The sequence below is a fragment of the Podarcis bocagei genome (assembly GCF_964188305.1).
Source record: "Podarcis bocagei genome assembly, chromosome: 6".
NCBI lineage: Eukaryota > Metazoa > Chordata > Lepidosauria > Squamata > Lacertidae > Podarcis > Podarcis bocagei.
The window spans coordinates 31064476-31088868 of NC_138130.1; the positions used below are offsets into that span (position 1 = coordinate 31064476).

Sequence of the window (24393 nt, forward strand, 5' to 3'; positions counted from 1 at the left end):
AACTAAGGGGGCTGGTGGGAGTTGGAGCCCAACAACTTCAAGAAAGCTCCAGGTTGAAAAAGCCTGGGTTAGAGACGAACATTTTGAAAGACACAGGACAGTGTGCAATAATTTGAAAAAGAGGGGGCGGAAAATTCCTTCAGAAGTAGAAGCACCCCCAACCTCTCTCACCAACAGAGAAATGCAAAAAGCGAATAGTAAAGAGAACCCACACAAGTGACGCTGACACAAAACCCCACACATACACTCAGTAGAAGAATAGAAGCATTACCACCCGACCCCACCCCTCTCACTGCTCCCCCCCCCCTCCACCTCTTTCCCCCTTTTCTTCCTAACCTGACACGGTATGTAACACTAATGTCTCACAACAAACGAAACTGGTCTGTAGAAAACGCAACTTGAAAAAGGGGACAATGCACGTGTTTTTGTCGATTAAGAAATCTTTCATTTAAAATACATTTTGAAAAGAAGAAGTGTGCAGATCATTTTGCTGTCTCGAAATTTAAGTGCTAGCCTGATAGCCACAAGCAACAGGGAACTGCAGGCCACAAGCCAGAGTGCTCCACCCTTCCCCTTACACCTAGCAAAGAAATGCAACAGGCTGCTGTAAGAGGCCCACAGCGAACTAGCAAACATTCATGCAAGTTAGTCACTTTTGCAGGCTTATTTACAGCAAACCGTATGCAGGATTTGCTGTGGTTGGCTTCTTTAAACGACGCCTCCATGGCATTTGGTATTCCACGTGCTTCCAAAAGGCAGTGTTGGGTGAGGACGGAGAGGCCATGTATTTTGCTCTCCATTTTATAGTTCCTTGCTGGTGAATGAGGTGCCTGAGAGACTCCGGCAGCCGTTCGTAGTCCCCAATTTCCTCCATTTCCAGCAGAATCACTTTCACGTTATTTTGGATGAGGACGTTGTAGAATGCGATCTGATGCTCGTATGCAAAATGTTCCCTCTTGGCCAGCCATTCTGTTAGAAGGATGATCAGTCTTCTGCTCTTTTGTATTCTACTTTCAATTGCACTAATAGCATCTGCCAATGTATAAAGTACGCAGTTAAGAAATAGCACAAGACCTTTCCAACTCTATGGTGCATGTTTCAGAAGGCTATTAAAAATCTCAGGCTCAGAAGATACCCACTACCAACACTGGCCACTGCATCTAAAGTAAGGGGCACCAGCGGTGCAGTCTGTCTCTGGTTTTTCCAGTGGTTTCTTGTGACTCTTAGAATCAGAGAGTTTGGAAGAGAACGCTAGAGCATCCTCATCAGATGGCTAGCTAGGCCTCTGCTTGAAGACCTCCAGAGCCTACCATGCCAGAATTGGACTATTTCTGCCGCAGCTTGAATTGAGCCTTGTCTACTAAGGAAGAGCCCCCATCACAAGCAGGGCTTGCAGAGGAACAATTGGAACACACTCTAATGATCCTTTGATGCCAAAGATCACCAGTGTTGAAGCAATGATTCTTCAACATCAACTTCGTTGGACTGGTCATGTTGTGTGGATGCCTGATTATCGACTTCTGAAGCAACTACTCTATTCCAAACTTAAAATCCGAAAGCGTAATGCTGGTGGCCAACGAAAGAGATTTAAAGACTCTCTCAAGGCAAATCTTTAAAAAAGTAGTATAAACACCAACAACTGGGAAAAACTGGCCTGCGAGCACTCCAGTTGGAGAACAGCCTTTGCCAAAGGTGTCATGGGCTTTGAAGACACTCAAACTCAGGACGAAAAGGAGAACTGCGTTTGGCAAAGCCTCATAGTGATCAACTCCTGCCCGGAAATTAATGTTCCCACTGTGGAAGGATGTGTGGATCCAGAATTGGCCTCCACAGTCACTTAAAGACTCACTGTTATAACTGTGTTTATGGAAGACAATCTTACCTGGCTACAAGTGATCGCCAAAGAAGAAGAAAGAAGAGTTCGACGGCTGTGGCTGGGAGCCGAGGAAGGAGGAATGCCAAACAAACAGGCCTTATTTGACCTGTGAGCTGGAGGTTCCCCAGACCTGTTCTAGATTATATTTTATTTCAGCTCCGATCATATCTGAATCAGGCTGGTCCAACAACACCTGTGTAGGGCCACAGGTTCCATATCCATGATCTACCACACTGGAGCTCTGTGTTGACTAGCCTTTATTCTCAGGCTAGTAGTGGTATGTAGCTGAGATCATGGCAGTACAATTTGTAATTCACAGCTTCTTCATTGCACAACAGCTTACCTTCTCCAGGCAACACGTCTCTCCCATAAATGCACAATCTATACCCGCATTGTTTTTCTAAAACCTCCGGTAGAATCTGATGAACAAAAGAGCCCATAAAATTATTTTCATAAGTGTCATTTGTGGGATAGATAACATATGCATCATGTACTTTCCCATCTGCGAAATAAAACAAGAAATAGGTGCAAAGCTGAAGGATGAATTTTAGAAAGCTGTTATTTTTCAAGTTAGAAATGCAGAATTCATTTGGTTGTACAGGTTAAATAGCCTGATTACAGATTATTAGCACACCAGTTTGTCAATCATGTACCATATATGCAGCATGCTTAGCACAATTTTTAGAATGTACAAGCGTGAAAAGAACACGGATAGACTTGAAATTATTCAGCCCATTGAATGTGAATAAAGTTGCATGCACCATAGCATTAATTGTGCATATTTGTTATACTACAGTGGTACCTCGTGTTACAGATGCTTCAGGTTACAGACTCCACTAACCCAGAAATAGTTCCTCAGGTTATTGCTTCAGGTTGAGAACAGAAATCATGCAGTGGCGGCAGCGGGAGGCCCCATTAGCTAAAGTGGTACCTCAGGTTAAGAACAGTTTCAGGTTAAGAACGGACCTCCAGACATAGCTGTCAACTTTTCCCTTTTCTTGCGAGGAGTCCTATTCGGAATAAGGGAATTTCCCTTTTAACAAGGGAAACGTTGACAGCTATGCCTCCAGAACGAATTAAGTTCTTAACCCGAGGTACCACTGTATTTAGGATTATTATATCAAATTAGTACAGCTAAAGAGGGGAAATGAATTCCAAGAACTTGAAAGCACAGTCCTTAGTAGGGGCAGATCTACTAGGAAACTAAGGAAGCTTAAGCCTCAGGGCCCCTAATCCCAGAGGGGCCCCAGAAGCAAATTCAGTCCACATTGCTTAAAAACGTTAGGTCTAGTAGACCCAATTTGAGTTGCACAACTCGAATTGATTATTCTTTTGTTGTATATGTTTCAACAATCCCAAAGTTTGAGAGTGAGTTGCAAAGATGTTGTAAATGTGGGATTCTGCACATGATTCTCCCCACCCCTTTTGATCCTCACAAGAAACCTACGAGGCATGTTCTCCTGAGAGACAGTGACTGGCCCCAGGGGAGTTTCATGGCTGAGTGGGAACTGGAACTCTGGTCTTCCAGGTCATAGTCCATTACACCACACACTTCCAAATTCAAGGGAAGCAACTGCCAAGTGATAAAATCAACATGTCATGTGCCTTCTGAAGCAACTTGATCCAATTTAAGCGACTCCTAGTACTGCCATCAAAACAGAGTTAGTCCATCCTTTCCCACCCATTCTAGCTTTTCATTGCTCTTCTCCCTGAAAGCAAATTTGCGTTCCTCTTGTATAATAATAACAATGATTTTTTTTTTCATTTATAACATCAACCCTGAAAAGCTTCCCTAAACAGAGTTGCCTTCAAATGTCTTCTAAAAGTCAGATAGTTGTTTATTTCCTTGACATCTGAAGGGAGGGCGTTCCACAGGGTGGGTGCCACTACCGAGAAGGCCTTTGTAGTGTGACATCCGCTCAGATCCTTACAACCTTTTATCAAGTGGTAATTCACCATGGTGAATGTCCAACCACATGAGGAGACAGTCATCTGTAGATCATGGATAAATTCTTGGCTCTGGGACATGCAACTGCTCATTACTGCTTGCACAAACTGTGCATTCATACTCACCATCCCTAGATTTATTGCAGTTAAATATCCTTCGGACGCATAAGACAATGTCAACACGAAAAACACGGTAAACCATCACCAAGATCATTGTAAGACCTGCTAAAATAGCAAACACCACAATCACGTAGGTGTTGCTATGACCTGATGAAAAGAAAATATAGATGATTACCAAAAATATAAATCTATCCTGGGCTCTATTTTCAATCACACAAAACAGCAGTGAAAGTAGAGATGCTAGAATAATAAGTCTGGAGTAGACTAACCAGGATGTCTTGTGTCATGAGAAGGAGGGAAGGGCTGGAGCTCAGAGCCAGCTCACATGCTTGGCTGGGAAAGCCCTTCTCTAAAACTGGGAGAGGTGTTGCTCTGCAGTGCAGACAATACTAGAAGGTCGAATGGGCTGACTTTCTGTGTAAAGGAACTTCCTGTGATGACCTCACTTCAATTAAACCCCAGGCCACCACTTCCCAGAATTAGTCCTCCCTCTGTTCCATTATTGCGAGTCTCAGTTCCTGTCACTGCGTATTGACCCTCAAAGCAGCCAAGGTGTATTGATTTGTGTATGGAGTAACTGTTAGACGGTCTGAGTTCTGTGGCAACTTCCTGGAAGACATTTGGCAATGTAGTTCTGGACTCTTTAACCGAAGCACTGCAGGTCTGTCCTTGTGTAATAAATAACTATTAAAACTGGAGAGTATCCATTGGTCAAGATGGCATTCTAAGTGTTTCTTATCAGTTGAAAACACCGAGCCAAAACAGCTGCTCCTCCAGTGCCTGTTCTCCAATTGAAATATATGACTTTTAAGCCCACATGGAAGAAAAACAGATAAAACAGATATGCTCCTTGCCTGTACATAGCAATTACATTAACTGTTGAGCCAACTGACTTTAACACCTTAAAACTTTTCAGAAAAAAACAAATTAAAACTACAACAATGCGTATCCAGGACCAGCAGCCTTACTCATCATCATCTTCACCTAAAACTCCAGCCTATGGTGAAGATTTACCTCTTTGCCCTGAATTTTGACACTTGAGATACATATTTTCAGGTCACTTTGTTATTGTGACCGCAATTTGTGTGAAACTGTCACAAAACGTGTTCTTAAATTGCTGTAACCCTGGGACCTTATGATGAAAGGCAGGTAGGAAATCATATTTATAAAAACAACAAATAATCAGTGGGTCCAAAAGCACAATTGCGGCAGGGAGACATCTTTGCCTGGTGCCTCAGAGCTGACACTGGCAGAGAAGGAGCAGGTTAAATCTCCTTAGGAAGGAAGTTCCACTGCCCAAAAGATGGTGGACAACTCAAAACAGAGCTTCTGAGAAAGCTCTTCTAAGTACAGGCTGGGTAATATTGGATTGTTGAATGGTTGTTTCATACAGTGATTGCTCCAGAAAACACACCATGCTAGTGCTTCTGTGTCCTGACTGATAGTTCTCTATTGTCTCTGAAGTGAAATTCAAGGATTTTATAATAAATCTCTGAATGGATCGAACCCTTCAAGCCTCAAAGGCCATTTTGGGACAAGGCCAATCTTTTAATTTTTGTGGTGACTGGGATTCTTACCAGTGGCGTAGCGTGGGGGGTGCAAGGGGGGCAGGCCGCACCGGGCGCAACATCTGGGGGGGCGCGCTCGCTGCCTCCGGAGTCGCCGAAGAGCCTCGGGCGCAGGCTGTAGCAGAGCCGCATGTCTTGCGGAACCGACGAGCTGTGCGCGCGCCCGGGCTGAAGGCGCCCGGCAGGCAGCGGCTCTCAGCGCTCGTCGCGGAGGACGCGCCAGGCAGCCCCTCCTCACAGCCCCGCCTCCGCCGCTGCTGCTGCAGCTGCTGGGCCGTTGCATTTTCCTCGCCTCTCTGCCCCCCTCCTCCTCCGGGCAAGCGGCGTCATTTGGGCGGCAGCGCCAGCGGCAACTCACAGGTTAGGGGTTGGGGGGGCACAAATTACGTGCCTTGCCCCGGGTTAGGGGGCGCAAATTACTTGCTTTGCCCCGGGTGCTGACAACTCACGCTACGCTGCTGATTCTTACCATCTCTACAGCCAATAAATGAACTCCTACTAATCTAGCCTATGCCAGAAGCCTAAAGGGTAGAGAGAAAAGATTGGCATCCTTAAATTGGCTGTACAGTGGTATCTCGGTTTTTGAACATAATCCGTTCCAGAAGTCCGTTCGAGTTCCAAAATGTTCAGAAAGCGGAAGCCTCAAAACACAAGCCTCAATACAGAAAACTCAAAATGGAAGCCGCGTTTCCTGTTTGACTTCAGAGACACGTTCGAAAACCAAGGCACTTACTTCCGGGTTTTCGGCATTCGAGTTCCAAAACGTTAGACTACAGAGGCATGCGAAAACCGAAGTACCACTCTACTTAAAAGGTTTTCTCATCGGATGGGAGACGATGTGAGATCTGTATGTCTTCTCCTGGTGGCAAGGAGAACTTGGAGAGCATGATTTTGATCAGACAAACAGCAAGGAGGGAATGGGTGCCCCTTAGATTGCAACTCCCACCATTCCAGATTACTGGCCATGCTGATGTCCCACTCAATTAGCATTAAAGGATTTGCAGATATTGCAAAAGTGGTGGCTTACCCTGGTAAACTTATCATACATTTATAGGATGTATGATTTATAGGAAGTTTCAGCAACTTCTTGGTGGGAGTGTAGTGATAGGGTTAACTATAAACATATGTGGAGGGGGTGATGGGAATTGTAGTCTCAAAACATCTGGAGGACCAAATTTGAGGAAGCCTGTGACCTAGCCTGTCCTTCCCAGTTGGGTGAGCTTTGCTGCGGCAATGGCCTCCACCTCCTGGCACTCTTTCTGGCTTCCCCACAGAAGCCGCTATGAGAAGGAAGAGGAGGCAGCGTGTGTGGTCCACAGCTGCCACCCTTCCTGCTGCCTTTGGCCACCAGCTCATCTGCACAGTGACTACACAGTGTCACACACACACCCCACCCAGCGTTGGCCAGGGTGCTTGCTTGCCAGTGATGCTGCTCATTGCTGGTGGGGCTGCAGAGATGGCAGAAGGCAAAGGAGGAGAGCGACTTTTCCTTGTGTATTTAAAATACACACTTCAAGAACTTGAGTTCCCAGGCCAGAGATGGCTGCATGTTCTGATTCGCTTCAGGTGTCAACATTTCCTGAGCTTGCCACACACAGAGCCTGCCCTGGTGACTTGCCACACATATACCCCTGTACCCTGGCAAACAAGTAACATAGGGTTTGTTCCAGCCACTTAGAGGCACTTGAGGAAGGCCAAGAGCAGGGATGGTGAGAGTTCTGGTGGGAGAGTTCTGAGGGAAATATAGGAACACCGTCCTTCTTACGTTTTGAGATTTGACAGTTGCTGAACAAAGAGAGGATTAAAATTCTTCTCACCTTCACCTGCCCTTTTGGGCACCAGTGTCACTTCTGTTGTTTCGAACTCCAGATCATTGGCCAGGACACATCTAAAGGTTAAGCTGAGGTCTTCTTCTCTCACTTCTGTGATGCTTAATTCAGCCTCCGCAAACTGTCCTTCGCCAGGTACCATATACCTAGTAGAAATAATGTCATTAGAACCAGCTCAGCTTTGGCAACCTAGAAGTGGAATTTGCTTCACTTGGTGCTCACAATGGGACAGTATCTTTTCAAAGCTAAACAAGAACTGTTGTTGTTGTCATTGTCATCATTCCAGGTTTTAAAAACTGATTCCAACGTATTTTTTTGGATTGCAACTGATTTTTTTGTGATATTAAGCTGTTATCGTTTAATATGCATTTTTGTAAACTACTCTAGAAATTCTGGCAGCATCATAAAAATTAGCTAATTAAATTATTTCTCCCCTCCCCCACCTCTTAACAATGGACATCTTTTTACTTACGATTTATTGGATGTAACAAAGCGGTTGGAATCGTTTGCTTCATCGAATTCCCAAAAGCTTATGGCTATGTCTTGCTTTCCGTGGCCCAGCCATGCCTTACATAAAAGTTGCGCAGGAGAACCTAGAAGGATGAATCCATACATCATCAGCATAAAATTAGACACACACCCCAGGTCATCCGATGAAACCGAATGGGTGGAGATTTAGGACACACAAACAAAAATAAACAGCTGAAGAAATAGTATCATTACCAATCTCTACTTCTATAACGTCACCATCCTTTGGATATAAAACTTTAGGAGATGTCAGTAAAAAGGAATCTGTGGAATTCGGGGGCAAGAGACAGAGATAGGAAACATCAGATTAATGTTTAAGATGTGATTTCACAATTTAGAATTATAGATTCTATTCGTAATATTTTCCAAGATATTTTAAATATGGCATCACTTAGATTACTTCAGTGTGATATCAGAAGAGTAATCCCTGTTGCTTATTTAAAAAAAACAAAACAAAACAAAAATAACTCAACCCCACAAATATAAATTAGGATTACTGCTGAGTTCAACTCTACTAGAATTCAGGCTGAACTTTGGACCAGAACATTCAGAGATTACAGGGAAGACTTTCCAAAGCCATTTTGGGACAAAATTGTAGCAAGGTAAAGGTAAAGAGTAAAGGACCCCTGGATGGTTAAGTCCAGTTGAATTCAACTATAGGGTGTGGCGCTCATCTCCGCTTTCAGGCCAAGGGAGCTGGCGTTTGTCCACAGACAGCTTTCTGAGTTATGCGGCCAGCATGACTGAGCTGTTTCTGAAGCAATGGAACACAGTGAGGGAAGCCAGAGTGCATGGAAATGTCGTTTACCTTCCTGCTGCAGCGGTAACTATTTATCTACTCGTGCTGGTGTGCTTTCAAACTGGTAGGTTGGCATGAACTGGGACAGAGCAACGGGAGCTCACCCCGTTGCACAGATTCGAAATGCAGACCTTACAATTGGCAAGCCCAAGAGGCTCAGGTGGCGCTGTGGTCTAAACAAAATTGTAGCAGCTGGAAGAGTTAAACCTTCCTTCTCAAGCACTTCAGTCCCAGTCAGAAAACCCCTCTGCTTCTGGCTGCTTCTATGGCACACTCCCATTGATGAGAGCGCTGACCACACAAACTAATCAATTTACACGGCAAACACAGTTACAACCCGGGCTCCCCCCCCCCCAGCAGGAACTTGCCAGAACTCAGTTCTGGCACCTCTCAGGTGGGCACCATTGCCATTATAAGAGAACAAGGGAGGCATTCATGGTGAGTTCCGGCACCTTCTCCCCCCCCCCCAGAAAAACAGCACTGGTTACAACTGTTAGAATAATCACGTCAGACAGAAATATAGAACAGCATAGAGATTCCCTGCTATGTCTCACACAGAACGAGAACAGACCAAATGCTGGAAGGCTGGCATCCAGCACCTCTTGTCCCAATACCAATTACAAGATATGTAATTATCCATGAAGATGGATAAGAAGCACTTAAGAGACTGTCTCTTTAGGTCCGATGCAGAAAGAAATCTAACCATGATTGCTTCTACCAAGAGCTCACCATGGTTCCCACTTATCAAAACGGAGCATGCCCGAACCAGATACCTGACAAAGCTCCCACTTGCCATACCAAGAATCGCTTTTACAGAACTACAATTCCAATCGATGCCCTCGGCGGTGTTGGATGGACGGCAAAGTACATTACAAAGAGAGTCTCTGTCTGTGTGGACAACCCTGCATCAAGGACCGGTGCCATTATTTATTGCAGCACCTGTTATATCTAGACCCAAGAGACCAATTTACAAAACCCCTGTTTACGAATAAGACATATTTGAATAGGGTGGAAAGGGTGAAATGGCTGCTGAGTGACACTGACAACTTTGTTGTAGGATGTGAAACACAAGAGCAGTCAAGTACAACATTCCTAGAGTGAACATGTTTGCACATGGGGAGGAATGTTTGTCCAACCAGCAGGAAAACTTCCCGTTTCCTTCTGGGCTGGGACAGACTTCCTCTGCATGTGAGGAATGTGGGTGTGGCCTCACCTGTGCAGGTAACGACAAAAGCACAGGGCAGGGCAGCCATCTCTCTCTTTTTCACCACATGCATCGAAGAAACAACATCTACTAAGCCAAAGATGCCCTCTTGGCTTCCAGCCAAGAGAGGACAAAGGGACTGTCTTCTTATGAGATAGATTCCAAGTGTATGTTACTTCATTAAGCTAAGTCTGCCTTCTGAGATCTGATTGTGAACAGAATGTGAGTAAACTCTTTTTATACTTTTGTAGAAGATTGTGTCGTGTCTTATCTTTTATGAGGGAATAAGGGGAAAATACCAGAACAGTTATTATAGAGGCTTTAGAGAGCCTGAGCAAACGCATCCGCTGCAAAGTTAACACAAGTTGGATAAGGATATAATCAGACAATATATCCTCTCCTGCATCCCTGAACATTCCCACATTTGTTACTTATAAAGTAGCACTCTATGCACTGGCAGCTAAGAAGATCAGGAGGGAAGAACTAGATAAAATAGCAGTCAACTGCAAAGGGGATTCGGATATTTAATTTCACACATCTTACCTGAGAATCTTCTGCTATTCCATTCTATTTAATGCAACAAATGATTTTATGGTTTTATTGTACGTGTGGTGCCCAATGATTTTTATGGTTATTGTTGTGTGTTTTTTTGTTCTCCTTCTGAATGATGCCATGGCCTATGGCTAGTGCAATAAAAAGTTTAATTGAATTGACTAGAACAGCATAATACTGTAAAGACTGGCTCATCATTTGATACCACTTCAACACCAGTTTGTGCTAATAGGACCACACTATCTTTTTAGCAACCAAAGCAACCTTGGTATGTACAAACACACTACAAAATATTTGTTTGTTTGTTTATAGAAAAAGAAGAAGAAGAAGAAGAAGAAGAAGAAGAAGAAGAAGAAGAAGAAGAAGAAGAAGAAGAAGAAGGAGGGGAGGAGGAGTTTGGACTTGATATCCCGCCTTTCACTCCCCTTAAGGAGTCTCAAAGCGCTAACATTCTCCTTTCCCTTCCTCCCCCACAACAAACACTCTGTGAGGTGAGTGAGGCTGAGAGACTTCAGAGAAGTGTGAATAGCCCAAGGTCACCCAGCAGCTGCATGTGGAGGAGCGGGGAAGTGAACCCAGTTCACCAGATTATGAGTCCACTGCTCTTAACCACTACACTACTGCTGGCTCAAACTGGTTTATGTCCACTATCATCTTACCTGTAATTGTAAAAGGCGCTGTTGCAGTTACTGGAAATGCTCTTCCACCATGGTGGTATGTAAACTGGCAAGTATAGTATCCACTGTCACTTTTAATTGCATCAGAAATGTAAAGGATGTTTTTAACCGCTTTGTACCTTGCTCCATGAAGAAGTTTACAGTCCTAAAAAACAGAACATATATTCATTTTTCACCACTGTTTAATGACTTATTAAATATTACTAAAGGTAAAGGTAAAGGGACCCCTGACCATTAGGTCCAGTCACGGATGACTCTGGGGTTGCGGCGCTCATCTTGCTCTATAGGCCGAGGGAGCCGGCATTTGTCCGCAGACAGCTTCTGGGTCATGTGGCCAGCATGACTAAGCCACGTCTGGCAAACCAGAGCAGCGCACAGAAACACCATTTACCTTCCCGACAGAGCAGTACCTATTTATCTACTTGCACTTTGGCATGCTTTTGAATTGCTAGGTTGGCTGGAGCTGGGACCAAGCAACGGGAGCTCACCCCGTCATTGGGATTCGAACCGCCGACCTTCTGATCGGCAAGCCCTAGGTTCTGTGGTTTAGACCACAGCACCACCCACATCCCAATTAATTAATTAATTAATTAATTAATTAATTAATTAATATTACTACCGCTCCTCTAAATGTGAACTCCAGTGTTGTGTGCTGGCAAGCACAGCCTTTTTTTCCAGCCGGAACTCAGTCCTGGCACTTCTCAGTTGGGTGCCATTGCCATTCTAAAAGAATGTGGGGAGTGTTCATGGTGAGTTCTGCCACCTCTGTCAACAAGACTCTAGTCAGAACAGAAAACTGAGACTCAAGAGGGAAGGATCAGCATGTTCAGAGGAGCCGAAGTTTCCAGAAGTTCATAATGCCTCTGCAAGTATACTATCTGCATACTTGGGGCCGTGGGAAATTATAATCTTATGGACATCTTACACCTTGACCGCTATAGCCGAGGAATCCAACCAAATGGTGCACAAATAAGTAACAGCAAACAATAAAACAATATTTTAACATTGTGTGCTGCAATGTATGTGATACCATATTGTCAACAGCCGTGTAGTCCCTTATTGGGAAGAAAGTCGGGATATGTATGAGGAAATAAATAATGATCTACCCATGAACAAGACTACTGCCATTTCCAGGGCAGTGAAGGATGACAGAACTGGTGTGTGACCTCAGTGGTGGGGATGTTGGGGTCTCAAATTTAGCGGCCCTACACCTCTTGTGCTCCACTGCAAATCACAGTTGCATCGTCCCTGGCACCCCTGAGGCTCTGAACCCATCACACTTTCCTAAATCCACCACACAGCTCACTCAATAATATGCCAGAGACCCAGCCTGGGCATGAATGCTGAAGTCCTCCAAAATTTCAATGCCAAGTCCTAAATTTCACCTGCACAGTCAGAAAGGGAGTGTGCAAGCCTAGTGTCAGATTAATACATTCAAAAGTGGTTGTGTTCAACACTTACTTCATGGCAGAGGAGATGGCATCTCAGCAGATAATTGAGACTTTCCCTTCTCATGCTCTAGAGGAGGCTGGTGCTACACAGAGAACCGTCAAGTCCAACACTGTCTGTCTAGAACCATACAGCCAGATATCGATGATACATACCTTGAACCACTTCGTATCAGATGCGTTCTCATAGTCATTATAAGAAGGGCAGAATATTTTAGCGGATCCAGGGCTTCCAGTTGTTTCCAAATAAAGAGCATCTTCATAATAACAAGTGCCTTCTATATTTGGATTTATTATGACACTCATCGTTTTAGGAGCATACCTGTAAACACAAAGCAACTCCCATATATTTTCTTAAGATATATTTTCTTAAGCTACTTTAAATGAATTCAAATCTCCAGGGCCTGATGAGCTGCATTCAAGGATACTAAAGGAGATTGCAGGTGTAATTTCAGAGCCTTTGTCTATTATCTTTGAGAATTCTTGGAGAACAGGTGAGGACTGGAGGTGGGGAAATGTTGCCCCCATCTTCAAAAGGGGGTGAAAGGAAGACCCAGGTAACTACTGACCAGTGAGCTTGACATAGATGCCAGGGAAGGTCCTTGAACAGATAATTCAACAGCCGGTCTGTGAGCATTTAGAAAAGGATGCTGTGCTTACTCAGAAATAAGTCATGCCAGACCAGTCTGATTTCTTTTCTTTTTTTATGGAATTACAAACTTGGTAGATCAGGGAAACGCTGTGGACATAACGTATCTTGATTTCAGTAAGGCTTTTGGCAAAGTCCCCCATAATATTATCATGAGGAAGCTGGTAAAATGTGGGTTGAATGTGGGTAACTGTTAGGTGGATTTGTAGCTGGTTGACTGACCTAGCCCAAAGAGGACTCATTAATGGTTCCTTGTCATCCTGGAAAAAAGTGACCAGTGGGGTGGGCCCGTTCTGGTCCTGTTGTTCAACGTCTTTATAAATGATTTGGATGAAGGCATTGAGGGGATGCTCATCAAATTTGCAGATAACACCAAACTGGGAGGGGTAGCTAATGTCGCAGAAGACAGAATCAGAATTCAAAATGACCTTAAGAGGTTGGACAACTGGGTGCAAGCTACCAAATGAATTTCATTAGGGACAAATATAAGGTTCTGCACTTCGGCAGGAAGAACCAGATGCAAAAACATAGGATGGGAGACACCTGGCTTACTAGTGGTATATGTAAAAAGGATCTAGAGGTCTTGGTAGACCACAAGCTTAACATGAGTCAGCAGCAAAAAAAAAAGCTAACACTATTCTAGGTTGCATCAACAGAAGTATAGTGTCCACATCAAGGGAAGTAATAGTATTACTCTATTCTGCCAGTCAGACCCCACCTGGAGTACCGTGTCCAGTTCTGGGCACCACAATTTAAGAAGGATGTTAACAAGCTGGAACATGTGCAGAGGAGAGCAAAACTGGGAGTTTTTGGGGGTGGGGGTGGGTGTGGTTGGAAGGTGGTTTGTTTGGTTGTTGTTGTTGTTTTGCTTTTATTGTTTTTAAGGGATGGCATCCAATTTCGTTGCACTTGTGCAATGTTGCACTAGTGTAATGACAATAAAGAATCTATCTATCTATCTATCTATCTATCTATCTATCTATCTAACCAAGATGATCAAGGGTCCGGAAATGAAACCTGACGAGGAGCTCTTGAAGGAGCTGGGTATGTTTAGAGGAGACTGAAGGGAGATATGCTAACCATCTTCAAATATCTTAAGGGCTGTCACATGTAAAAAGGGAGCATGCTTGTTTTCTTCTGCTCTGGAGGGTAGGACTCGAAGCAATGGCTTCAAGTTACAGTGGTACCTCGGGTTACAGACGCTTCAGGTTACAGATGCTTCAGGTTACAGACTCCACTAACCCAGAAATAGTACCTTGGGTTGAGAACTTTGCTTCAGGATGAGAACAGAAATCGCGCAGTGGCGGCGCAGCGGCAGCGGGAGGCCCCATTGGCTAAAGTGGTACCTCAGGTTAAGAACAGTTTCAGGTTAAGAACAAACCTCCAGAATGAATTAAGTTCTTAACCTGAGGTACCACTGTACAAGAAAAGAGATTCTGACTAAATATTCTGAAAAACTTTCTGTTCAGCAGTGGAACAGACTCCCATGAGAGCTGGTGGGAGTCCTTGGAGGTTTTGAAGCAGAGGTTGGGTGGCCATCTGTCATGGATGCTTTAGCTGAGATTCCTGCATTGCAGGGGGTTGGGCTAGATGACCCTTGGGGTCCTTCCGATTTTATGATTCTATGACACACTCATGCAAAGCTTTTGCTCGTTTTTTACTTACTCAGGATGGATGCATGTGTAATTTCCATTGTCCTCAACAGATGCAGGCAGAAACCAAAGCTCATTCCCAGAAGCATGTATTCGGGCCCTTTTGTCTGTAGAGATGGTTGTATCTCCACGCTTCCAGACCGCAGTGTCATGCACAGGGCACTTTACAACAAAAGCCTCACCTGCCATTGTAAGCCCTGCAAACATACGTATAGATTCAAAATTCCTTTGCAAAATATCAAGTGATGGGGGCCTCGAGAAAAACATTCTGCATACTTACATCAGGAGAGATTTCCTAGCTTGTTTAATGCTGTTGGTAATGACATACTAAAACCAGTAACTGTGTCTTGGAAACAAATGCAAAACAACAACAACAGCAACAACATTCATCTACATGTGCCCTCTTCTGGATTAGGAATTGCACTTTTGACATGGACATGATCCAGCTCATGAATCTTCCCACCATCCCAGTACAAAGCCCAAATAAACACAGTGACATAGGCAGGCGTCCATCTGCACTGGCTGAGGGGTCTGTGATGTGTATGGGTTGCTCGTGCGTAAGTTGCCGCCTCTCCAGGCTTTGTTGCCTTGCTAAACCTTTCAGTCTGGACAGCCCTTCACTTCGTGGCTGCCTCAGTCGCTAGCAGAATCCGTCAGTGGGCGTTTCTTAAATCTTTTCCAACATAAAAGTTGTTTGACACCCAGTCTCCTCCTACTCTCTCTGCACGGAAGTCTTCTGCGCAGGGTGGGCGTGGGTAGCGGAGGACCCGTGCTCTCCCCGCTGGTGTCCGGTGAAGAGTCCTGGAGCCCTCTCGCCGATTCCCCCATCAGCCCCTCTAGATCCCTGGTGTTGCGCTGATTTGCTTCCCCATCTGCGGAGCTGCCTCTCTCCCTGCTGGGCCCTTCTCCAGCATCATTTGAGAGCCTCCCCCCCGCCTCTAGCTCCGATGTCAGTTCCCTGACATGGTCATAGAACCTGGTTTTCACTGATCAAATTACAGTGCTCATGGAAACTGGATTGGGGTGTTTATGTATATTTTAAGGAAATTTTTCAATGGTAATGGTGTCACATCAGCGCTGGAAGAGGGGAAAAACTAAACACATAGCAGAGTTCCCAAAAGATAGACCAGAGGCAATTGTACGTCATCCAGCAGAGCTTTAATAATACTGAAATCAGGCATGGCCAAACTTGGCCCTCCAGCTGTTTTTTGGGACTACAGTTCCCATCATTCCTGACCACTGGTCGTGTTAGCTAGGGATGATGAGAGTTGCAGTCCCAAAACAGCTGGAGGGCCAAGTTTGGCCATGTCTGGATACATAGTGGTCACAAATCCAATACAGTCAGAATTGGCACAGTCCATAAAAAAATCCAGTTGCAGCACTTAAAATAAAACTTAGAAACTTAGAATAAGACTAAACCTTAGCACTAAGCATACAGAAGAAAACATCAGAACAAAGAAAGATGAAGCAAGAATGAGAGGCCAGGCTCCTCATTGCCTTACTATAATAGTCAGCATGACCTTCACAGAAACATAACAGAACCAGTTGAATCCAGCTGTACACAGCTTCCCAGAGAAATAACCCAACCACCTTATTTCTGTTTCTCTCACATAGAAATAAACCTTTCCAGAACACTCTTAAACTAACCAGAATAGGAAAGATCTCTACACATCAGATTAATACTTTCTGAACTAAGAAATGAAAACTGACAAATGGATGTCTAGATCAGTGTTTCCCAACCACTGTTCCGCGGCACACTAGTGTGCCGCGAGATGTTGCCTGGTGTGCCGCGAGATGTTGCCTGGAGGGAGGCGGGCGAGTCGGGCGGCGAGAGGCGGGGCGGCGGCGGCGAGGAGAGGCCGCCCAGCGCGGGGCTCTCGCCGTCTGCCTGCCTGGCTGCCTGCGAGCTCGGCGGGCAGCGCCTCCGTCCGCAGCGCCCGCCTCGCGGTTCTCATTCCCTGCCCCTGCCAAAGCTCACCCAGCCAAGCCGCGCTCTCCTTCCTGCCTCGCTTTGCTGCCTCCTCCCCCCCACCCCCAAAGCTTGGAGGTTCCCCGGCAAGGGGGAGGGGAAAAATTGAAACTTACACTTTCGTGCGTCCCTCCCGGCGTGACGCTGCGCGCTGACGTCACGGGGCTGTAATGGTGGTGTGCCTCGAGATTTTTTTCATCAAACAAGTGTGCCTTTGCCCAAAAAAGGTTGGGAAACACTGGTCTAGATCATTCTAGTTTAGATGCACAACTGTGACCATTCATTCAGTTCATTCATTCAACAGAATGAATCAATCATATTCAAAGTATTTCTGTGAGTAAAATCAGCGCAGAGTAAGACTTACAGTATTGCGGTTTCCCAGCAATAGCAGAGAAAGCCATGAGCAAGATGAAATACAAGAGAGTCATTGTGTTGCTAAATTGGGGGGGAAAGGGAAACACATTAGAAAAAGAAAAAAAAAGAAAGCCCTGTTATTTGACTCTTCAAAATTATCAGCATGCTGAAAGAGAAAGATCTACATTTTCTTCAGTTGGAAAGACATTGTTTTGCAAAATTCCACCTGAACAACTTGTGCCTTGTTGTATTGAATACTTGCACAGCATTTCGGTTTCAGCTCAGAGACTGATATTCAACACAGCGAGTAAAAAAGGTAGCTCCATAACTAATGATAAATAATCATCCTCTACATTTCTTTCACAGTAGCACTTTTATCTTCTTTGTGGAAATCCCCTCCCACCTTCCATTTTATGAAATAAGTTAAAATATCTGATTGTGAACTGCTTAGTAGCTGATAGACCGAATGTTCCAATATTCAGAATCATGATTCAAATATTAATATAGGATCTGACTATAAGAAAATAACACCCAGAGCTGAGACTGTCCTACTAGAATATCTAGAACTCAGTACACTGGCTGCATACACACCCCACATTTAAGGCACATCCCCCCCCTCCCTCAAGAAAGCTGGGAACAGTTGCCTACCCTTCAGAGTGCACCCATAGCAAACTACAGTTCCCAGGACCGTTTAAGTGGGGGATGCGCTTTAAATGTATAGCATGCGTATACAACCACTTACTATTGCAATGCTACTGTCTATGGTGCCACAACAGAAATGGAAGTTGTGCAGCCATCAGCCAACTGTTGAAGCAAGCCACCTTCATTAATTCATTCATTTTATTTGTATACTGCTTTTACACACACACACACACACACACACACACACACACACACGCCCCAAGCAGCTTACAAACCAAGAAACATTACAAAACAATTTCATAACAACATAGCAAAGCGAAATAACAAGATTATGTAATGATCTTTTCCGAGGGCAAGGATTATCTCAACGTACTTATTTATGAATTTATCAGCCACTCTTTACGACAAAGTATAACGAGGCAGAATACAACATATCCTAATTAATTATTATAATATTATTATTATTGCATGTGACCCACCAACTGAAGAGTGCGAAACGGAGAAACTTGGCAGGTTCCCTGTTCCTCTTCCTTTCACTGAGATGCTTAGCTGACCCAAAACTCTAAAGGGTTTTCATTATATCTATAGCTGAGGCTCCTCCTCCTGTGTGGTTTGGGAACTTACCAGCTATCAGTGTCATATGAAACGCTGTGCAGATAAGGATTTTGTTGAGTAAGCAAAGCAGCCACCTCCTCAAATTGCAAAATTATTTCCTGAACTGATATTGTTTACAAAAGTTCTGTGCTTTCCCATCTCTCTGCCCAGCGGTGGCAAGAGCCTAGAGGGGTTCCAGGCACTCACCCAGGGTCTGTGCTTCTTTGGAGAATTGAGACACGGCAGAGACAGTCGTAGATTTAAGAAATACGGTTTGATCACCTATTTATACCTTCAGTATGCATGGAGGGAGTCCAGGTCTTACAGCATGGCCATTTCAAGAGATGACTGTCCCCCACAGCAGTGTAGCCAAGGCATCTCTCCCAGCCAGCCTTCCCAAGATGGATTCCAGACTCTGTTTCTCCTTCTCCTTCCCAGAATCCCTTGCTACCAGACTCCTTTTTCCTGTCACTTCAACACACACACCCATCACCTTGGCAACATCTGTCTCCTCAGACCAAAGGATTGCTCTCAGATGGCCCATCAACACATTTTGGCATGTTACCAGATTTGCTCTTCACTAGGCCAGCCAGAGATTCCTCGTCCGTCCCAGTTCTGCAGCTAGTACTTTCATCCATATACCAATTGATCAAAAGCCAACCATTTATTAATTTCTAGGGTTTAGGAGGGTCCTCCCTCATGCCTATAACAATTTGTTAGTGCTTAAACAAAGTAATGATACAAAGTCCTGTGCAAAATGCCTACTGTCCAATAGCTGTAGCCACCTAACAATAACACCTGAGCCTGGCAGCTGGCACTCACGTTCCTGAAGAGAGGAACAAGAAGGATTCTTCCTCATCCTTCTGTTTTCAGGGCCTGGCCACAGATGCCCTACATGCATTAAAACAATGTGTGAAGGCAGTCATGTGGTTGTTATAAGAATTCTAAGGTCTCAAATATAGAATAAATGTTGACAATTGCACAAGGTAAACACACATGCAGTTGTACCTCAGTTCTTGAACTGTTGATGGACATTTCAGAACCCAAACACCGAAAACCCAGAAGTAAATGCTTCCTTTTTTTGAATACGCCTCAGAAGTTGAACAGCTTCCACTGCGTGTTTTTCAATTTTCTCAGTTGAATTTGCAGGCAGCCCTTTGCACCTTGCTTTTCAGATGTTTCAGAACTCAAACGGTCTTCCAGAACTGATTACATTCGAGAACTGAGATACCACTGTACATAAGTATATATACCACATGTCTAAAATAGTACAGGACAGCAATCCAAAAACCCTCTTGGCTCTCCTGAAGACTTATTTCCTCTGCCTCCTTAATCCGCCTTGCCTGAGAACATGTAGGCAGATAGCAATCAGGGGAAGTTCCTGAAGGGATTCCTCTCCTATATCTATGAACCTCCTTTGTATTAATTGCCATTGTTTGCCCAGATTGAGGGATTGTCTGACCGGCATCCTGGTTGTCTTATCAAATGCTATTTTTTTGTGTAAACTGTGTCTGGAACTATGTAAAACTTGCTAAATCCTCAGGAATATCGCACCTTGGCCTGCCTGAGCCACAGTAACCCCACCTTGTGTGTGATGTAATTTCTGACTATCTGTAGAGGCGATGTCCTTCTTCTCCATGCCAAAATGCAAATCCTTAAAAGAGATGTTTCTTCTTGGTTTTGGGTCTCTCTTGCCTCCTTGCTAGAAGGGGAGGGATCTCTGTTGCAACAGAAAAATAAAGACTGGCCTTGCTTTCACTGCCTCCATCCATTCATCTCTGACCAATCATGGACTTAGGGGACTTAGTCCCTTTGTGGAGTTGGGCAGCAAAAGCCACTCACTCCTATTTTTCTATATCATGGTTATCACAGAGTAGCCCTGCTCCTGCTGCACAAACCAGCCATGCCTTCTGCATGGTTGGGCAGCATGCGATGGGGCTCTATGTGCATACTAACAAGTCATTCAGGTGCTGCTTTTTTCGAGCACATGCTACCAGGGATTCCAAACCTTGAACCAGAAACATGTTCTGAGGCTGAGGACTAGTCTAGGGGTACGGTGCTTGACTGCTCCCCAGAAGCTAGCATGCATGAGGAAGAAAAGCGGCTAACAATCTCCTTTTCCCTTCCTCCCCCACAACAAACACTCTGTGTGGTGAGTGGGGCTGAGAGACTTCAAAGAAGTATGGCTAGCCCAAGATCACCCAGCAGCTGCATGTGGAGGAGCGGGGAAGCGAACCCGGTTCCCCAGATTATGAGTCTACTGCTCTTAAGTACTACACCACACTGGCTCTGATGGTTTTCTCCTGGGTGGACTAGCTTTCTTTGTAGTACTGAAGCTAAATGGCAGGTAGGCTTGGCGGTCATCTTCCCTATAATAAAAAATGGAAGGAGGGCCATTCCACTAATGTGCACTACTTCTAAGCTGGGCTAAACCAACTAGAAAAGCAGAAGGGTAAATAGCTTAGAAGTGGGGAACATCTTTGGAACAGCTGCTGTACTGAGTTTGAACTGGGCTGGTCCTTGCTGAATGTGGCAAGGAGTTAGGCACTGCTTGTGTTAGGCCTTCCCTGTGCTGAAAGGAGGGGCACCCTCAGGCCCTTTGTGACAAAACAGGAGCCTCTGGGGTCTCTCTCTTTTCCATATCGGGAAGACTTTATTTTTTTAAGCCTCTAATCCATTGACTTATGGAAATTTAGTTGAGCAATTTTTTGCTCAGTTGTCCTTATAAAGTAAGCCTGAACCCATCTTCCAGAAGTCTAACTAATAACTCTAACTCTAATTCTAACTGTAAACTCAAAGAGTAGGTTGCAGGCAATTTTGTTTAATTGCATTCCTATTAGATTTTTTAAATTTTTTCCTAACAGCTCAGTCTTAAATCTCACCCTTGTTGCAGCTACAGGGACGCAACTACATTTAGAGGATTTCCCATGCTTTGCCACCAAGTAAGAGTTCTAGATGACCCAAGCAGCAGTAATGGGAATTGTAATAATAATTATATATTGGTTCCATTAAAGAAAGTCCAAAGTCCATGTAAACTGCATTCAACTTTGTCTTATGGCAGTCTGTCCATCACCCTTTAAATTAAGGTAACAGAAGCATTTTGGTGAAAGAAAGAAAGAAAGAAAGAAAGAAAGAAAGAAAGAAAGAAAGAAAGAAAGAAAGAAAGAAAGCTCTGTCTTCCTTTATTCACACATTTTCTGCATGTTGTTGTTTAGTCGTGTCTGACTCTTCGTGACCCTATGGACCAGAGCATGCCAGGCACTCTTGTCTTCCACTGCCTCCCGCAGTTTAGTCAAACTCATGCTGGTAGCTTCGAGAACACTGTCCAACCATCTCGTCCTCTGTCGTCCCCTTCTCCTTGTGCCCTCCATCTTTCCCAACATCAGGGTCTTTTCCAGGGAGTCTTCTCTTCTCATGAGGTGGCCAAAGTATATCAGTGAGCAATATGCAGAAACAGAAGAAACAGAAAAGTGAAGCTGCCTTTGAATAAGAGTGGCTGAGATGGCATTTCAAGAAGAAACAAATGTCAAGACTTTCCTTTGCTAAAATACAGGTTAAAATACAAACATCGAAACATAGCACTATCGTGCATTTCAGGAAAAAAAAGATATAAGCAACTAAGTATTCAAATTTACAGCTATTTTTACTGGAAGGAAACCAGCACAGACAGATAACTGATCAGATAATGGAAAATAGCAACTAGTTAAAATATTGTCACACACCACCCCAATCTCCAAGGGCTGCGAGATTCCAGGGGTCCCAGGCATTTCCCCAGGGTTTGAGTTTCCTTTAGAATGAGGGACAGTGGAGGCTGTGGTGTCTTTATGAGATATGGTTTATTTACACATATATGCAGCCTGAGCCTACAATGGTGGGGGGGGGGACACGTCAAAGAATTAACATCTCAAGAGGGTTTTGCTTCCCCCATAGCCACAGCCTTGGATGTCAGCAGATATCAGGTATGTCTCTCCTTCAGAGGCTTCAGCCTGTTTTTTCCTCCAGCTTCTAGCTTACACACAAACAACTCAGCCTTTACTGTATTTTCTAAGGGGAGGGGGCCACCCATTTGTTGTCTGGCACAGATCCGCTTCCTTGGTTACCTTAATGGCCTGTTACCTAACCAGCAAGCTTCCTTCCTTCCTTCCTTCCTTCCTTTCTTTCTCTCTCTCTCTCTCTCCTCCTTATTTCTATTGTCCCTTTCTTTTCTTCCTCTGCTTTTCTCCTTTGTATCTTTTGTAGCTTCAGTTTTACTGTATTATGGAAAAATCTCAATAAAAAAAAATCTTAATTATTTATAAGGGTCTTGGTATACAGCCTACTCCCCACCAAACTAATAACAATATGTCATGGAGAAATCCTCTTTTTAAAATAAGAGGGAAACGTGCAAAGTTAAATACTGCTTTGTAGTTATAATTTAGGACTAGAATCAGGATATTTTTGAAATGTGTATGAATGTAATAATTCACTGTGTGCTTTCAAAGAATGGGGAAAGAACACCTATTAATAGCCATGACATCTGCTACAAAATGAGACATTGTGCAAGATAAGCAGCTTCAAAGGAAATCTCATTGTAAGCAGAACCTCCTCAGGAAGCTTCGGAACTTCTTAGAACTATCAACTCTTCTTTCTTCTGTTATTAGCAGTTTCAGTGGTTAAGCAGCATTTGGTAGTCAAACATTTGGTCAGTGCTTTTTTTCCTAAAAAAATAATAATAAATGTTTGGGGGCACTCTCATTTTGAGTCAAGAAAATCACTATTTTATGGGGGGGTACAGTAAATCAGGGGTGTCCAACAGGTCGATCGCGATCTACTGGTAGATGCCCCTGAGGTTTTAATAGATCACGGTTGATCTCTGGCTCCCTTTCCTTAGCACTGCTAAAACTGACTCCTGCCCCACCCCCTCACCCCACCCTCCATTGTTGTTTGATATCTGGAAGGGAAGACGGAGATTTTTCTGTGCTGAACCCCCCCAAAATGGGGTTTCCCTTCCCCAAAAAAGCTCAACAACTTTGAGCTGAATCCCCCCCAAAATGGGAGTAGATTACTGCCAGTTTTTAATTCTGAAAGCAGATTGCAGTCTCTTGAGAGTTGGCCACCCCTGCAGTAAATGGACAAAAGTACAAAGATTCACAAAATGTTAGGGGTATGCATACCCCTGCGTCCTCCCCCCAAAAAGCACTGCATTTGGTCATAGAGTATTCTGTGAGTGCATGCACGCAGGAAAGCTTCTGCAGAACACCATTAGAGAACTGAATGACAGGGGTCATTTCAACCAAAGCTGTATCCCAAATCTTTTTAACACCAATAGTATTTCACAGCTCCTTCCAAATCCTTCATGAAACGGGCCGTCATTAGTTGCACTGCCACTAAAACACAACTTCCCAACACTTTGCTTTTCAAATTCAAATCGCTATTCAAGAACATGTCTAATAAATCTAAATAACAATCCAGCTCTAAAGTTGATATTCTCAATTTCATAAGTTACTTGTTTCTAGAAATACTGAAACTGCAGAAAAGAAAAGAAGGAAAAGAAATATCTAAAATGGAACCTGATCATGGTTTTGTGCACTGCAGCAAGTGAAGAGCACAAGGAATTCTTCTTGGGCACTAGTAAAAGCTCTGCTGTTGGTACCTCAAATAACTCTTCTGGGTACTTCTAGGTCCCTAAGCATCAAAGAAAGAGGTCTATTTTGATTAAAACAAAACTGGTACAGTGTGTTAGGTACTCCTGGTAAGAGATCCCTACAGCTGATATAATACAAAGTAATTTATTAAATACATTAACAAGGTTGTTTAAATGCCATTTCAAACTGCAAATGGAAACCTCAAGTACAAATGGTGCAGCTACTTTGACATTTGCTACTTTCCTTCTTTCACGGCCTCCCAGAACATGTGGGCTCTTCACAGAGCGTAAGTGGAACCCCGTATCATATAAATATCAAAGTGTGCTATTTTAAAGCAAAATGGCATAACTCTTTGATCTGG

At 44.1% G+C, this 24393-nt stretch overlaps 1 protein-coding gene across 3 annotated transcripts; it reads right to left on the reverse strand.

Moving 5' to 3' along the window:
• Positions 1-422: 422 nt before the first annotated feature.
• Positions 423-19079, reverse strand: LOC308589343 (interleukin-1 receptor-like 1). Of its 3 annotated transcripts, XM_081198464.1 has the most exons (12): positions 18294-19079; positions 17915-17976; positions 17183-17253; positions 14863-15046; positions 12705-12870; positions 11083-11245; positions 8064-8132; positions 7813-7933; positions 7329-7486; positions 3950-4090; positions 2220-2378; positions 423-1032 (listed from the first exon to the last, which is right to left on the reverse strand). In XM_081198464.1, the coding sequence occupies exons 3-12, from the start codon at positions 17244-17246 to the stop codon at positions 668-670; spliced, it is 1590 nt and encodes a 529-aa protein (XP_081054590.1). In that variant the 5' UTR covers positions 17247-17253; positions 17915-17976; positions 18294-19079; the 3' UTR covers positions 423-667. The 3 variants fall into 3 exon arrangements, with proteins under 3 accessions (XP_081054590.1, XP_081054591.1, XP_081054589.1); XM_081198465.1 differs by lacking the exon at positions 17915-17976 and having other exon boundaries at positions 3950-4048; XM_081198463.1 differs by lacking the exon at positions 17915-17976.
• Between the last annotated feature and the right edge of the window lie 5314 nt (positions 19080-24393).